The 15745-nt window shown below is 35.7% G+C and overlaps 5 protein-coding genes across 5 annotated transcripts; 3 read left to right on the top strand and 2 right to left on the bottom strand.

The window, feature by feature from the left end:
• The first annotated feature begins 924 nt into the window (after window positions 1-924).
• On the top strand, window positions 925-3260 carry LOC134748119 (single-strand selective monofunctional uracil DNA glycosylase). Its single transcript, XM_063682818.1, has 5 exons — window positions 925-1476; window positions 1817-1936; window positions 2016-2159; window positions 2302-2457; window positions 2842-3260. Exons 1-5 carry the CDS (start codon window positions 1204-1206, stop codon window positions 2947-2949), a joined length of 801 nt encoding a protein of 266 aa, XP_063538888.1. The 5' UTR covers window positions 925-1203; the 3' UTR covers window positions 2950-3260.
• A 3498-nt stretch (window positions 3261-6758) lies between these two features.
• LOC134748431 (tRNA-specific adenosine deaminase 2) lies at window positions 6759-7795 on the top strand. Its single transcript, XM_063683215.1, has one exon. The coding sequence runs from the start codon at window positions 6982-6984 to the stop codon at window positions 7474-7476; it is 495 nt and encodes a 164-aa protein (XP_063539285.1). The 5' UTR covers window positions 6759-6981; the 3' UTR covers window positions 7477-7795.
• Window positions 7796-7904: 109 nt separating this feature from the next.
• LOC134748430 (protein HEXIM1) lies at window positions 7905-9958 on the bottom strand. The gene has a single exon (XM_063683214.1). The coding sequence runs from the start codon at window positions 9779-9781 to the stop codon at window positions 8756-8758; it is 1026 nt and encodes a 341-aa protein (XP_063539284.1). The 5' UTR covers window positions 9782-9958; the 3' UTR covers window positions 7905-8755.
• A 1018-nt stretch (window positions 9959-10976) lies between these two features.
• Window positions 10977-12548, top strand: LOC134748582 (trafficking protein particle complex subunit 6b). The gene is made up of 3 exons (XM_063683373.1): window positions 10977-11450; window positions 11528-11791; window positions 12392-12548. Exons 1-3 carry the CDS (start codon window positions 11364-11366, stop codon window positions 12515-12517), a joined length of 477 nt encoding a protein of 158 aa, XP_063539443.1. The 5' UTR covers window positions 10977-11363; the 3' UTR covers window positions 12518-12548.
• A 346-nt stretch (window positions 12549-12894) lies between these two features.
• On the bottom strand, window positions 12895-14437 carry LOC134748419 (uncharacterized). Its single transcript, XM_063683204.1, has 2 exons — window positions 14310-14437; window positions 12895-13069 (listed from the first exon to the last, which is right to left on the bottom strand). Exons 1-2 carry the CDS (start codon window positions 14415-14417, stop codon window positions 12920-12922), a joined length of 258 nt encoding a protein of 85 aa, XP_063539274.1. The 5' UTR covers window positions 14418-14437; the 3' UTR covers window positions 12895-12919.
• Between the last annotated feature and the right edge of the window lie 1308 nt (window positions 14438-15745).

Below are 15745 nucleotides of genomic sequence, written 5' to 3'. Positions count from 1 at the left end.
GATCTGAAGGCTTGTCAGCGACCGTCTAGATCGCCCTTAAAACATACTTTAGAAAAGCAAAAAGGACCCACACATGCAATCCCAGTAATTCATGCGCAAAATGTGTCACTATCTCACTGTCACTGAAAAGAAAAGATTGATACGCATCTTTCGTACGCTGTGAAGTACTTCACTCTTTTAGATCACTAGTTCAGTTTAGTTCAGTAGCTAAACAGATCCATCTATGTCAACAGTACTGTGATGGAAACTATATAAAGGAGCCAAATCTCTATGAATGAAAAGTGTCCATCAAAAAACAGTAATTAGGCGGCGCCACCATACACCGAAATACTACCAAAAACAACCTACGTAATTTGGTCGGGTTATTTGTTGCCTTATATGGTTCATGTTATACTCATGTTCCAGAGCCTAACTAGCGCCACCGGCGAGATTAGGAACTATTATTTAAAGCTGAAAGCGGTAACTTTTGCAACAATTCTGTCATAAGAGATTGGCATCCTTTCTATACCATCCATAAGTACTGTTTTCATTTCTCTCATTCGCGAATATATTGAGTTGAATGAAGAATTCGATAGATAATTTGATTCAATATGAATAACTTAAATAAATTAATTTATGAATCGAAGGTTTAACATGGCGTGTTTGTCACTCTCTAATCGCTAATCAGCGAACTAGGCTCCACACTTGCGTTCGCGGCTTCGCGCCGCGATTCGTGCATGAGTGTGGAGGGTCCTTAAGCTAATGAGCAAGTGAATGAAAAGGTTTTTAAACTGAACTTCTGAAGTAAAGAACTAAATGAGTCCGAACTGAACTAGTGACATCAAGTGAAGTACTATTAGTACGTCAACTACTTCATTTCATTTGATTCATTTTATTTGAATCTTTCATTCGCGAACTACTCATGTCTACCAGTAATTTGGTTTTTCATCTTTGGCTACAATACGATGCGATGCGAATATCAAGTGCTCCACAATTGTGCATAATAATCACGTATTAGTCGTTCAGGTTTATGAACGCTTGTTCTAAGTCAAAAAAAGTAAACAAGCGGCACGGCTATGACACGGCAGCTTGCTTTCTTGGCAGATGGCATTTGTGTTGCGATTGGGACATTTGTGTTTTGTGTTGTTGTTGTTTGTTATTTTTTTGTAGCTGTAGCAAAATGAACTAAGTTACACTGTAAAGTGTAAGTTATATAGATAAACAATGGAAGCTGAAGTAGTGTCTTCTTTTTTTTCTATTCATAACGAAATTCAGAAGACATCCGAGGATATAGGAGATGAGTTCCTAGAACTCGTTGATGATTTAAATTTCTCATTGGAGCAACTCAAATTGCCTAGATCTGTAGAATGCATCTACAATCCTACGTTATATGCGCGGGAAACTTTTGAAATGTATATCAAAAAGTTCTGTAACACGAAAAAGGATATAATGTACTTTGGAATGAACCCTGGACCATGGGGCATGTCACAGACTGGAGTATGTATAAGAACCATAAGGCTAAGCGTATGCTGGACGCAGGCGACGCAGTTCACGCAGCGCAGAGCAGATTTTGTAAAGTATAGAACGTTCTTTAGCTACACACACTGCAGCGAGTGCAGCGCAAGGACTTTCTATACTTTACAAAATCTGCTCCGCGATGCGCTGCGTGATCTGCGTCGCCTGCGTCCAGCATACGCTTAGTCTAATCAAGCTTTCAATATTAAAATAGCTGCCTTTAAAAAAATAGCATTACGTTGACAAATTTATTATTCAGATATTAGGCCAGGCACAGGTAGGACATAATTTTATGTGAATTAGTTAATATTCCTCATTTTAGGTGCCATTTGGGGAAATCAGTTCAGTCAGAGACTGGCTAGGTATTCAAGGGCCAGTCAATAAACCTGAAAAAGAAATCAAAGACCGCCCAGTACAAGGTTTTGAGTGTACTAGGACTGAGGTAAGCAGAATTTGTTCTCTTTTTTAGTTCTCAATTGAAACATTTTTTTTTTATGTATTAAAGTTATGTGTACTTTAAGGTGAGTGGGAAAAGATTTTGGGGACTATTCAAGGAAATCTGTGGTACTCCTGAGAACTTTTTTAGAACCAGTTTTGTCTACAATTACCTGCCCCAGCAATGGATGAAGAATAATGGTTGCAATCTCACTCCTGGTGATTTTAGGGTAGGTATTCCTTTTAAATAAATAAATATATTACCTGTACAGTATTCAGTAGTAATGATTTCATTACTCTTGAAAACATTAGTACCTAAATGAAAACAGAAAATATTAAATGTTTCATGTCATAACAAATATTACTTTTCAGGTTTCAGAAATGCAAGCCCTATTTGATATCTGTGATCCTATCTTCATTAAAGTCCTGCAACTGTATGATGTAAAAACTATAGTCGCCATTGGAAAATTTTGTGAAACCAGAGCCCAAAAAGCTTTGAAGATGCACAGTCCACATAAAACCTATCAGGTATTCATTTCATACCGTATTAACTACTGTAACTATAAGGCCTGGCAACACAAGATGCAGATGAAGTTGATAAACACATATTTTGTTATTTGAATATGCATCTGGTGTATATCAGTCCTAAAAGCATTTATTGTTATAAGACTGGGGTGTGGTCACATTTCAACTGCTGTAAAGACAGAGCCCTTGTACAGATAATATTACATACAATGTTTACTTTATGTTCTTCTAATGCTGACTATACAATCAGAGAGCCATTTAGAGTTCAAGCGAATTCTATTGTTCAATAATTAAGCTATCTAATTTAAACCTTAATAGCTCAACAATTGAAGTCCGTGGCCATAGCCGCCATATTAATTAAACTATTTTCATTACTTGTTGTTTCAGATACTATACATTCCTCATCCAAGCCCCAGAGCTGTGAACAACAATGACTGGGACAAAAAGGCTGTAGAATACTTGAAGAATCTAAATCTAATGCAATATTACACATGAAGAATTAACATGTAGTGCCCAAATTGATCAAAACCAGGTCACAAAGGGGTTTAATTAATTTAAAAAATGATTATGTAATTTTAATTTTATAAGAAACTCTATGAATAAGAATTATTAATAATGTGTCTTGTATTAGAAGTCTGTTTAATGCATAAAAAGTTTATTACAATAATTAATATAACAATTCTGCACTTCACTTGACTTGAGTGTGTTGTATGAGAGATTATTTTTTGAAGTATGTTTCCATTATGTTTATGATTATTTATATTTGCCATTTTGTGATCTCATTTACTATTGTACTTTGTAAGATTAAAATCTCTAAAAATTAATCTTCACTTGAGCTGTTATTTACCTTCCCCTGCCGGAGGACTCCGTTTCAGCTTGGAAAAAAATGCTTTTGTATATTGGGATGTTCTCCTCTGCAGGTCGCATTTCTTAACCGATTCTCGTGAAATTTTGTAAGCAGATTTGATAGTTAGATAGAATTATAGAATGATTTTGTCATTTCGTTTTTCGGAAAAAGTTCAATATGGTGAAAGTTGGCATAAAAGACACTGCGCCAGGCACTTACGACCATTGTGAGTTCGCTGTGATAATGACTCAACGATGTATTTTTCATTTTCATATTTTTTAAGCTTATCGCGAGATCTACAGCTCGCAGCCACTAATTTTAGTTTAGTACGTAACGGTCGCCGAGAGCCTACTGTTATGGTGTACCACACCATCGCACCGCACCATGGTCATTGTGCGACGGTGTGTTAGACCCTTTACTATAAATTTATTATATTTTTTGGCCTACTGAAACATGGAAATTTAAGTAGTATCTGCCTCTCTATCGTTCAAATATGCTCTGTGAATTTTCGTCTACTCTGCTATTGCTCTGCTGTGTGTGCGATGCTCCTAGTGAGTATTAAGGCTGGCGTCCACTAGGCTTGCCAAGGCGGATCGCAATAATTCGCCTTCTATACATTTACCAACATTTACTATGAAACTGCGTCTATTGACTAAGAGCCGCGGCGCATCGAATCGAATTTACCATTCATAGTAAAGCCTGACCAGAAATATATGATCATGCGCCATCTTGCGGAATTTCATTGGATTTGTCACAGATGTCAGTGTCATTGTGGCGGTTTACTTGAAAAATGCTTAAGTGTTGAATATTAAATAATAAATGACAAAAATGCCAAAAACTATACATAGTCAGGAGCGGAACATTGTTAATAATGTAAATAATAAACTGCTGGAAAAGAGCAGTTCGGGAAATTAAACTATTTCGCTACAAAACATTTCCAAATTAACATCAGAGCTGACAGGTAAACAAATCAAAATGTCATTATAGTCTGGCTATTACGACTTAGTTATTGTAGTGTTATGTAATATTATATTACTGTAGTGTTATGTTACTGCTGTAACAAAAATGAGTTTGAAATATATTTACTATGTTTTGGAGACGATTAATCTTGTTAATTGACAATGTAGCAGAACCTATGTAAGGTTACGGACCATATACCTACCTAGTAACATGACCATCATCGTCATCATCATCATCATGGTGGCCTTTTGGTGATCCAATCAGTCCAATCTTGGATATAGGCAATACATTGATTGATGATTTTGATGATTGATTTGTTACAAATCAAATGAAGTAACATGATAGACGAAATTTTTTAAAAAAGCTATAGAGTTGAGCTGAACTGATGGTGTGGCTATTGGCTAATAATAGTAGTCACACCATCTGGTATGTTACGACTAATTTCTAGGTAAATCGGAGGCATCGATTACGCGGATTACGAGAGAAGGTTGTACCTCCTGAGGTTTTATGCTGCCAAAGAAAAGCATACCAAAAATAAAAAAGAAGACGCAATAGGGTATTTGACAACATTCAAAATATATAACGAATTGCTGTCATCCTGAAAGACAATAAAATAATAAAGTATATTTCACTATATTTGAATGTAAATTATGTTTATTTTTTGGAAAATAAACGATAGAAAAATTAATATTTTTTGAAATTTCATCAGGGACGTGAACGCTCTGTGATTGGTCAACGCTCGGATGACGTCACACGCGGGTAAAAATTCTTGATTGCCTTGAGTGTTTTAACTGTTTTATTTGTATTTAGTTAATTTTAGTTATTGTTCCACAGTTTTCTGATATATTCCGATTTATCCGTATATCTAGTAGCACAATATTCATAAGAATCTCAAAATGGAGCCGAAATATGTGAAAGCTGATAGCGCAACCTACCAGGCAGACGCATTAATGGTTGCACTTTTCTTTAAAGATAATCCGGATTACTATTTTGCGGAACTTAGAAATGTAAAAACAGCTGTGTGAGTATACGTAGAAATTGTTTATTTACGAACATTTCGATTTCGATGATACGAATATGCTATATATATATATATATATATATAGAATACGATGACGAGCACAATATCTCCATACTGCACTTTAGTTTGAAAGAAAAAGTATGCTACTAGCTACCTACTAATGCTGAATGAGCTATGTTATGAGGTTATGTAGTAATACATTAAATACCTAGATCTTGTTTCGTTAAATAACAAAATCCGCTGCTTTAATTACCATATTTATTTACAGTTAAATATTACTTACATCGAAGTGGTCTTCACACATAAAAACATTTATATGCGCTAAGCTAAAATGCTCTTTGGGTCTCTTCGCACTAGTTTTAAATACATTTTTCTTTTTTTGGGATTCGTTGGAATGGAAACAAACGATTTGTCTGGATTTTTTATAGTCGTACTTGAACATTGCGGCACTATATACCATTTTACAGTGAAATAATGAATTCAATGCACATAAACCATAAGATTAACTAAGGTCATTGACTGAGTTTACTTGCGCGTGACGTCACACGTGTCACGTGATTAGCCCCTTGACAAAAACAGCGTTTAAGGCGCGTTCAAAATAAATAAACTTTAACATTGTTTTTTTATATTTAATATAGGAAATTTCCGCGGAAATTTCAATATAGTGTAATTATTAGGTCATAAACAATAAATAAAACCATTTTCAAAAATTAGTCAAATAGCCTATTAGACGATTTTGACCTATGTGTGATACGTAAGAAAAGAAAATACATGAATCTTATACGGCAAAAAATAAAAGTATGTAAGTCAAACGAGTTGCCAATCCACATTGTTCAGACTATACTGAACTGTTGCCATATAAATGAGAATAATAGCGCCCTCTTGACAATGATCATATATTCCTGGTCAGGCTTTAAATGTATAGAAGGCGAATTATTGCGATTCTATTCGCCTCGGCGAGTTTAGTGGACGCCAGCCTTTATATTCTTTAGGACCCCTCCCTATATTATACTACTCTTTGCCCTCCCTCCACACTCATGCGCGAATCGCGGCGCGAAGCCGCGAACGCTAGTGTGGAATCCAGTTCGCTAATCAGCGAAATCGACTCCACAGTCAATCGCGTTTGCGGGTTCGCGCCGCGTAGTCTGGAGCGAGCTTTTAGTGCGATTTGGGTGCGATGTTCGCGCTAGCACGTTCTGATACTTCTGAAAAATTACTTACAGCGTGGTGGCTTGGTGGTGGCCCTAAAGGCTCATAACTCATAAAGGTCAAAGTTATAAAATACTTAAAACAAACAACGATAGTGTAGACGAAGAAAATCATACTTATTCTTATTTAATATAAGTATAAAACATATATAACATACAAATTGAGTTAGTGAAACATTTCAGTTTAAAATGATTGATTTAAGGCTCCTTAGCTGTATGTATTTTGGTTTCTGAACATACCGTTTCTGTCATGTCAGTGTCACTCCAATCTCCATGAAACATGCCGAATGAATATGAATGAGCCAAACGATAATAAAATGTAATTTTGTAAGATATTAATCTTCATTCCATGCATATAATATTGTAACGAAGTGACGTACCTACGTGTTTCCATTCTTTTGGACCAGTGTATTAGTTACATACTTGGATTTCTTATATAAAAACCCTACATCAAACGTCACCACATACATACTGGCTCAGAAAAATAAGCAATGGTCGATCTCATGAAAAGAGCCCTTGAGCTAGCAAAGGAAGCACTTGTCGCGCAGGAGGTACCCGTTGGTTGCGTGTTCACAGATGGCGAAAACATAGTTGCAGAATCAAGAAACTGCGTGAACTTGACTCGGAACCCTACAAGACACGCTGAAATCAACTGTATAGACACTGTAATTGACTACTGCAAAACAAATAACGTAAATTATAAGGAATTATTTCGTAAAATAACTGTGTATGCAACAGTTGAGCCATGTATAATGTGTGCAGCGGCTCTCAATGACCTACATGTTAAGGAAGTAGTGTATGGTTGTGCTAATGATAGGTTCGGGGGAAAGACTGTAGTAGATGTTAGTAATTACTATGAACACAACTACACACTGACTGGGGACCTGATGGCAGATGAGGCCATGGCCTTGCTAAAACAGTTCTACAAGGGTGTCAATCCAAATGCACCAGAACCAAAAGTTAAAAAGAAAAAGGATAATGAATGATGTTGTAATTGATTTTAAGAATTTGCATTTAATAAATGCCAGAATTTGTTACAGTGGATGTTGCAATATATTTAAATTGTATTAGTAGAAAAACAATTTTACACTGTAGCCGGTGCTGTCCATTTATCTATCTATGCTAAGATAAATCAGCTCTCGTGCTAAGCATATAATTAAATTTCTATACTTTGCATTATTATTTCACTTAACATGTTAAAGCAGCACAATAATTTCATTACATTGAGTATTATTTGCTATTAATGTTCATAATATATACCAAGACTTAGTTGGATAATGTAAAGTATTAAATCATTTTACGGTACAGACACTTGTTTTAGTCACTCGCGCAACAAAATGAATGAATGATTTAATGTTAGTATGTCTCACAACAGTTTAAATTCGATTAATGTAAAGTATTGTAATAAAAGTCATTTAATTTACATGTATAGTACTTTATTTTAGTAACTTAATATCACTAAAAAGTTGGTATTGCCCAAGAGACAGGAAGGTATCCTATACAAACAATTAGCCAGTCCTGTAATCCAAAATATACATTCACTGCAAGAGATCAGAGTAATAACTAGTCACCACTCCATGGTACATTCATTCACTCCCCTCCAACTAGCATTGTACCTATTTATTATATCAATAAAACCCATAAATATAACATTATTTCATTCACTGAGCTATAGCCTTCCTCTCCCTTAAGACTTACTGTGATGGCATTAAAAAAAAACCCTGTTTAAGCATAAAATACAACAGTGGCATAATATATAGCTTACCTCAATCTACTTGACACATGCAATTTGGTTGAAAGAAATAAAAATGGGTACCTACTACTAAGAAGTCCAACAATAATCATAAAATATCCCTTACACGAAATGGCTAATAAATTATAACTCTTCACATACATTTTAAACCTTAAATCTAACATACAATCCACTGTACCAACATAAAAGTGAGACCTATTGGAAATATCACTATCATCTCACCTTTTTTTCATTGACAAAATATCCACATCATAAAGGATATCACAGATTTAGTTTAAGCCTAATAACTTGAGATCTCACCATTACATTCTTACAGTGTAACAATCTTAAAGGATTTTTTTGTAAAACACCTGCAATTACTAAATGCATACATATATAAAATTATAACACTGTTCCCAATAAGAACAATTATAAAACCAGGTATAAACAAAAAAAATATGAAACTGAAATACTTTTAAAATAATGTACAGACTTTTAAAGTATAAAAACTAATTTATTGTAAGGAAAAAAGTTTATGGATCTTCATCAAGCTCCAGTTCATTAGGGTCATGAAAACCATTCACAAGGGGCTGGGGCTCGACAGCTTCTGCCGTTCCATTCACTCCGTTGACCATCACTGGCTCCTCTGTGGATGCATATCCATTAACCTCCACTTCTGTGGCCAGTTCCTCAACTGGACTGGTACTCCGGCTGGAGCTGCTGTCACTTGCTGAGGTAGAGCTATCACTCTCGGAATCCTCACTGGATGAGCTCTGTGTCCTCTGTCTTAAATGCTCATTGTCATTGCGAAGCTTCTCATTGGCCGCTTCAAGTTCACGAATCTGCTCCTCCTGTTCCTTCAGGCGTTGCAACAAATCACTGGAACATTCTTCCGTAACATTAGATTCAATGGAAGTCCCTGAAGTGTCTTTTTCAATCATCATACCATCCTTATCAAGTGAATTATCTAGTTCACCTGTAGTGTCTTTGTCTTCTTCCATTCCTTTGGGTCGACGATCACTCCTCTTGACAAGATTATCATATTTGGCTTCAAGTAGAAGATATTCCTGGATCAGTTCACTCTTGGACATATTTGACAAACGTTCACTTTGAGCATCCTCATAAACACTGGAAAATTCTTTTGTTAAATATTCTTCCTCATCCTCTGGTAGAGAAAAAAAGTAATTATCCTCAGAATCTACGCTGAAGCTTGAGTCCCGGGTGCGCGCTGATGGGGTTTGCAGATCATGAAAATTATTTTCAGGTTCTGGTTTATGAATTTCCATTAAAAACTGATTGTTGTTGAAAGGAGCATGAGTGTTCGCCAGAACCATTTTCCTGAACCGATAATTCCTTTTGGAATTATCGTACTTTCTTCCATCTTGCCAAGGAGTCTTCACAAAAGGTTTCATGATTTTTCTTTTAGACTTCCCGCGTCGCCTTTTCTTCTTGGTTCCTTCAAATTTCTGGTTTGGCACATCCAGTATAGATGGCGCCTCTGGCGCGATGGGGCGCGTCGAATCGCCATCTTTATTTTCCGAAATGATATTTACATCCATTTCGAATTAGTTGTTCACTTTCAGTTGAAATTTCACCGATCCGATGACTAAATCGAAGTTACAATAAGACACACAAACAATATTTTAACTTCTAATGTAGTTTAATCACCATACACAAATTTTTTTGTCGGAGACCTACACACCGATATTGCAATATCGCCATCTATATAATATTTGTTTTGTACTTGTACACGGTTGTACAGCCTACCACATTGCAGTGTTGCAAGGTACACGTAGTAGGTATTTCGTGACAGGAACTGTATTGTCATAGCAATAGCGGTTATATTGCAGTTGAACATCAACATTTCGTTATTACAATAACAAGTCGCCTTGTATACATAAATGAGGCCTCTTTATCACCATTTTTGTGCATAAAGTAGTTTTTGATATATTTACACAATTTGATTAAAATATGCATGATATCAATGGAAAATAACTGAAATAACGTGGAAATGAATAACTATCACATTCTTTTCACGACGATTAGTTTGTATAATACATATTTGTGCAATTATTAAAAACATGAGGAATAAAATCAAGTTTGCAAATTACGCATTTCTAAATAATGTTAATATTGTCAAGGATAAATATTTGATTATTATATTAGGTATTATAAAGTTTAAATGAATAAAGCCAGTAATATTTCATAGTTTATATTTAAATAAATATATTTAATATCGTTTTATTTCTGTAACTAAAAATGTTTTGTTTATAATAAAATAATATTATTCCAATTAGAATTAAAGTGAAAAAGTGAACCAATAACATTCCTATTCTATTCATTGTGCTCGATCGAAAAAAAATAGGGACATTTTAATGTCACTGGTAGCACTGAAAAAAAAATGTAAATGTCAGGTCAGAGTCAGAAATAGGCTTGTGCCTGCTCGGTCACTACAGAGAGCGCTCCGCTCTCGGTCAATCGGTCAAACGAACTAGTTCGGTCTTTTAGTTCCTTTAGTTCAGTTCGGTTGTTGAGAGCCGGGAATTGGATTTTTTCCAATATTTAGTAACTGAATACAATTTAACTTGTACAATACGATTTGTCGATATCAAACATTAAAACACCTTAACAATACAAAAAAAAAACAAATATCAGATTTATGAAAAATATTTGATTTTCCTTCGTATTTTACGGGCTTAGGAGTGTCACGTCGTTCATTCATCTCGTTCACACTCGTGCCAGGGACAGTGCCAACCGTTTCGTTCCATCCATTTACCGTTTCACTCAGTCAAGCGCTCTCCACTCCCACTGAACTAAAGGACCTAAAGACCGATTAAGAGCGTGCAAAAAGATTTAGTTCCTTTCGGTCCTTCACGGGATTTCATTCTTAACAGTTCTTAGTTCATGACCGACTCAAGCCTAGTCAGAAATCTGAGAAATCGTCTGTCAGCTTAGACTTGACATTTGGTATTTTGGTTCATAAAATAGAACAAAAATAAATAAATAAAAGTTAAATCATAGAAAGCCTGGTTTATTTAGTCAGTATCTAGTAAATGTATAATTACATGTAATAAAATATTATAGATCTACTTCCAAATTACAATAAGATTTACTAGTATCGACCATTAGAAATCTTCAACGATGGCTGACGACATTGTTTTCGACTTACTTCATTCAGAAATAATAAATTATGCTATGGAGCAATCGAAAGATAACTCTGAAAAGAAGGTAAACCTTAACTTGTACAATGTATTACACCACACCCAGGGTAGCTGTGCTATATAAATATTACGACTACATTTCAGGAGGCAGACTTATCTATTGTGGAATACATTGGATTTGCGGCTGGATATAAAGTAATGGAGCGATTAACCCGAGAGTGGTCGAGATTCAAAGATGAACTGGACACCATGAAGTTTGTATGCACAGATTTCTGGACTTGCATTTACAAGAAGCAAATTGATAATTTGCGCACAAACCACCAAGGGGTGTATGTGCTTCAAGACAATGCGTTTAGATTTCTAACTAACTTTTCAAATGGGCAACAATACTTGGAATATGCTCCCAGAGTAAGTAATTCATTTTTGAGATTATATTACATCAAATCTATCAATCAGAAATATATTGCATGGTTATGGGTTTACAAAGATGTTACATTTGCCTACTATTCGTTTATAACGGGGTCCCTTTGTTTGACATAATTATTGAAAGTCATAATGTAATGATTGTCATATTATCATTAGTCATAATTCTGAAACCGTGAACTTTTCAGGATTTTCCTCGGGTTATCCTATAGATAGGTTAGGTTAGGTTTGTTTTATGGCAATCCTGAAAAGTTATGCGTTTCTGAGTAAAACCAAATTATGACTAACGAAAATGTGGACAAACAATACATTATGACTTAAAACTATATGGGAAACAATAGAGACCCGTTTATAACACACATAGTTGGAGTACTTGCACTGGGATACAAACCTTTGGCAGTTGCCAACCCCATTATTAAATAAATCTTATTTGATAACTAAGCTGAACATTTGATTAATATTTATATAGCAGGTAACTAAATATATAGTCCAGTAAATTGGCACACAAGCATTTAAAATGGTGTTTAAATTAAAAATATAATATAATATTCAATAAGTATCTAAAAAATATGTATTTATTTGCAGTATGTGGCGTACACATGTGGTCTGATAAGAGGCGGTCTGGCAAACCTGTCCATAAACAGCATTGTCACCGCCGAAGTGCAGTCCATGCCCTCCTGCAAGTTCCACATCCACGTCCAGAGAGTATGAATTACAAAATAAAATATTTATTGTTAAAAAAGTTTTATTTTACTAATAATTTAACAAAAATAAGTTTGAAAAGTTTTTTATTATATAAATGTAGATTTTTTTATATCAATTTATTAATTATTGTGGGTAGATAGTTTTTATTCTGTTTTGTATAAAGATACAATTAAAATGACATGTTTCACAAACAAGTGTGCAAAATTATACAGAAATCCATACATTTCTGTAACCCAGTTGAAGTTGTAGGACATACTGGGAAATTGAAATTGTACCACTTAAGAACAGGGAACTATCTACCCTAGTACCTCTAAACTTTATCAAATAAAAAAAATCAACAAAATTTAAAAAAATTGGGACTACAAAACTACAAACTACTATTGAATTTTAGAAGGATAATAAAATTGGTCACTTGACCTTCCAGCTTTCAGGTTTAGCATGATCGTATATGGTCAGGATGACCAGAAAGAGCCCAAGGCCGCAGCCCACGATGGTAGAGGTGTACAGAAGTCTATCGGTAAAGCCTCGTTTCAGCCAGATTGGTTTGCCGTCCTCACACTGAAAACAGTAGTTAAATAAAATATTTAGCTTGTATTTGGGAAGGAATGCAAGTTATTGTGACAAAAAGATTGCCTCATGGAAAATGCAGATTGATCAAAAACCTCAATATGTTGGGTTATTCCCACTCGTTACCACCAAGTTGTTAGCAGTTGTAACTACTGGAAAATTTTTCCCACCTTTTACCAGTAGTAACTACTGGGAAAAATAAATTCGACGGTCTTTCCCCTGCGACACAACCGGTTAACGTTTTTTTTTATATTCAAAATAACATCTAATCTACCATATGAATATGACAAAGTTTCAATCGGGAGGCGATGACTGAAAAATATTTTTTTACATTCATGTGACCAGCTGACGGTCTTTCCACCGCGATACAACCGGCTAACGTTTTTTTTTATTCCTAATAGCATCTAAACTATCATCTGATATAGTATCAAACGGGAGGCGATGACTGAATTTATTAAATTTTTTTACGTGTTTCGGTGGCTGCCATTCCTCAACCCACCAACGGAGCGGCAGCTGACGTCCACGGGGGTTCATCATACATAGCGGTTAACCACTATACGAGTTATCGCCTGGGAGGCGATTGGTCATGGAAATCTGTTTGTGGCTCGCGGTCTATTAGGGTGGTATTCCACACCTCTGTCCTATGTGCATTGCGTCTCACTCTCTCATTAAGCAAAATGTGAGACGCAAATACACATTGGACCAAGATATTGGACAGATGGAATACCATCCTTAGGCCAGGATTACACTTGTAAGTTTTACTTACGTAAGTAGGGACAAAGCTATTTGCTAGAATGAGATAACGATATTCATATCTCATTCTGTAGTATAGCTGTGTCCCTACTTACGTAAGTAAAACTTACAAGTGTAATCCTGGCCTTAGATAGAGGGCAGGCACGTGACGTTTTGGAGGAACACGTTGGCAAAGGGAATGATTACTACTTAGGTATACTGCATACTAGGTAAAACGTTAGGTGATATCAGTGTGCAAAGGCAAGTTCTAATTCTAACTCTTATTGTTGTAAAACACTCGCATTTGCTTGTGTTTTACAATATCCGACATTCTTGAAATTCCCTATAGGTATGGCTATATCTACCTACCTACTACAGAGTTTATGCAGTCCACTATCCGGGATATCGTCAGGTCAGTGCCGAGTTACCAAGGATCACGAGAGTGGATGAAACAATAGTAGTGATGATGATGATGTGTAGGGATGATTAGTACACTTACTTGAAAGTCGGCTTGTAACTTTCTCAATTTTGTAAGGGACGCTGATTCTCGCAAGTAGGGGGTCGTGGATATCGCACGAGCCATGGGCTTGGTAGTCATGGTGGTCATGACATACTGAAACAAAAACCTATTTTAGAATATTGCTATGGATAGGTATAAATATTAAGTTTTGTAGTTAAACGCGTTTTAGACTACAAAACCTATTGCTTCTCTAGGCCCTATTTTTCGACTACCTCTCCTTACACCTCCCTGTACTCCCTAAGAGCTTTAACTCTTTTTACACCTCCCTAACGACGAGAAAAAGAGCCCGAGAAGTAGTATACGTAATTAGGTAACGTGCATGAACTTATTGGCGCGAAATGTAAATGTCAAGTTTAAGCTTCCAGTGTAGTCCACAAGATGGCAGACCCTACAATGCAGAAGGCACAAGAAAACGTACGTGAACTGTAGAGGGCAGCAGTAGCTTGCTTTGGCGTTAAATGTCAATGTAGTTTATGTTTCCGATTCAAGCCATAAGATGGCAGACCCTCCAACGCGTACGGCCCCTATAGTCTAAAAGCCCTTTTAAAAGTAGGTAAAGATACTTATTTCTCAGACTCGCTCGAACTGTAAGTTGTACTTTTATGATAAAAACAAATTAATTAAAGGGCAAAACTAGTGCAACTGCTTTTTATTGTTCAGGCTTATCTAAATTGTAGGTTTATGAGTTTGTTAGCGTAGTGTTCCACCATAGCGTCTAAACTACTGAACCGATTTTGATGAATGAGGTGTCAATCCGCGGTTTTCGCGCGCGCGCGATTTTCGCGGCTTCGCGCTCAGTGGAGTCAGTGTCAGTGGGCCGTGAGTGGAGAACGGACTAGCATGCGGCTAGTATATTGCCATTGCATTGATATATCGATAACAGAACCATTATAAATCATTTATTCGTTGCAACGTTGCAACTATTATTTGATAAATTATTTGAATTACTTACCCGTGGAATAATCCGCATTCGAGCGAGGATATTCATTTTTCGTCCAATAAAAATATAGAATTATAAATTTAATTCGATTTTCTGTGACCCTCAATGTTATGACAATGTTTTAAAAAATGTCATAGAAAATTTGTTTTATTTTGAATAGGTACAAATATTTTTTATTTTAAGCCAGAGCTAGCTAACGAATCGATTTTTATTGAGTTCGATTATTGCACGATAATGTCCTTAAACAACTGTAAAAACTAAAAATAACCAGTCTGTTTTCAGTTAAACATACATCACATAATTCAACCAGTGCGAACGAAGCGTAGGAACGAAGCATTGCTTCGCCATTGTTTTTCATTTCATTTTAATATGTAATCCAAAGATTTCTCGATTCGATTATACACACGATTACGAATAACGATTTCGGGCGACTAGCTCGACGCCCATTGACGCCTCTCTAGCAGTTTCTCTAGTT

The sequence above is a fragment of the Cydia strobilella genome, chromosome 16, assembly GCF_947568885.1.
Source record: "Cydia strobilella chromosome 16, ilCydStro3.1, whole genome shotgun sequence".
Classification (NCBI taxonomy): Eukaryota; Metazoa; Arthropoda; class Insecta; order Lepidoptera; family Tortricidae; genus Cydia; species Cydia strobilella.
The sequence above is the reverse complement of the archived record's forward strand: the minus strand, read 5'-3'. Positions and strand labels throughout refer to the sequence as shown.

Bases quoted from the DNA above. Each gene is read 5' to 3' on its own strand.
- LOC134748119 (XM_063682818.1), top strand. From the start codon at position 1,204: ATGGAAGCTGAAGTAGTGTCTTCTTTTTTTTCTATTCATAACGAAATT. The intron at 1,477-1,816 runs GTATGTATAAGA...TCCTCATTTTAG, and splicing joins GGGGCATGTCACAGACTGGA to GTGCCATTTGGGGAAATCAG. The intron at 2,160-2,301 runs GTAGGTATTCCT...ATTACTTTTCAG, and splicing joins TCACTCCTGGTGATTTTAGG to GTTTCAGAAATGCAAGCCCT.
- LOC134748419 (XM_063683204.1), bottom strand. From the start codon at position 14,417: ATGACCACCATGACTACCAAGCCCATGGCTCGTGCGATATCCACGACC. The intron at 13,070-14,309 runs GTAAGTGTACTA...TACTGTTTTCAG, and splicing joins AGTTACAAGCCGACTTTCAA to TGTGAGGACGGCAAACCAAT.
- LOC134748430 (XM_063683214.1), bottom strand. From the start codon at position 9,781: ATGGATGTAAATATCATTTCGGAAAATAAAGATGGCGATTCGACGCGC.
- LOC134748582 (XM_063683373.1), top strand. From the start codon at position 11,364: ATGGCTGACGACATTGTTTTCGACTTACTTCATTCAGAAATAATAAAT. The intron at 11,451-11,527 runs GTAAACCTTAAC...ACTACATTTCAG, and splicing joins AAGATAACTCTGAAAAGAAG to GAGGCAGACTTATCTATTGT. The intron at 11,792-12,391 runs GTAAGTAATTCA...ATTTATTTGCAG, and splicing joins ACTTGGAATATGCTCCCAGA to TATGTGGCGTACACATGTGG.
- LOC134748431 (XM_063683215.1), top strand. From the start codon at position 6,982: ATGGTCGATCTCATGAAAAGAGCCCTTGAGCTAGCAAAGGAAGCACTT.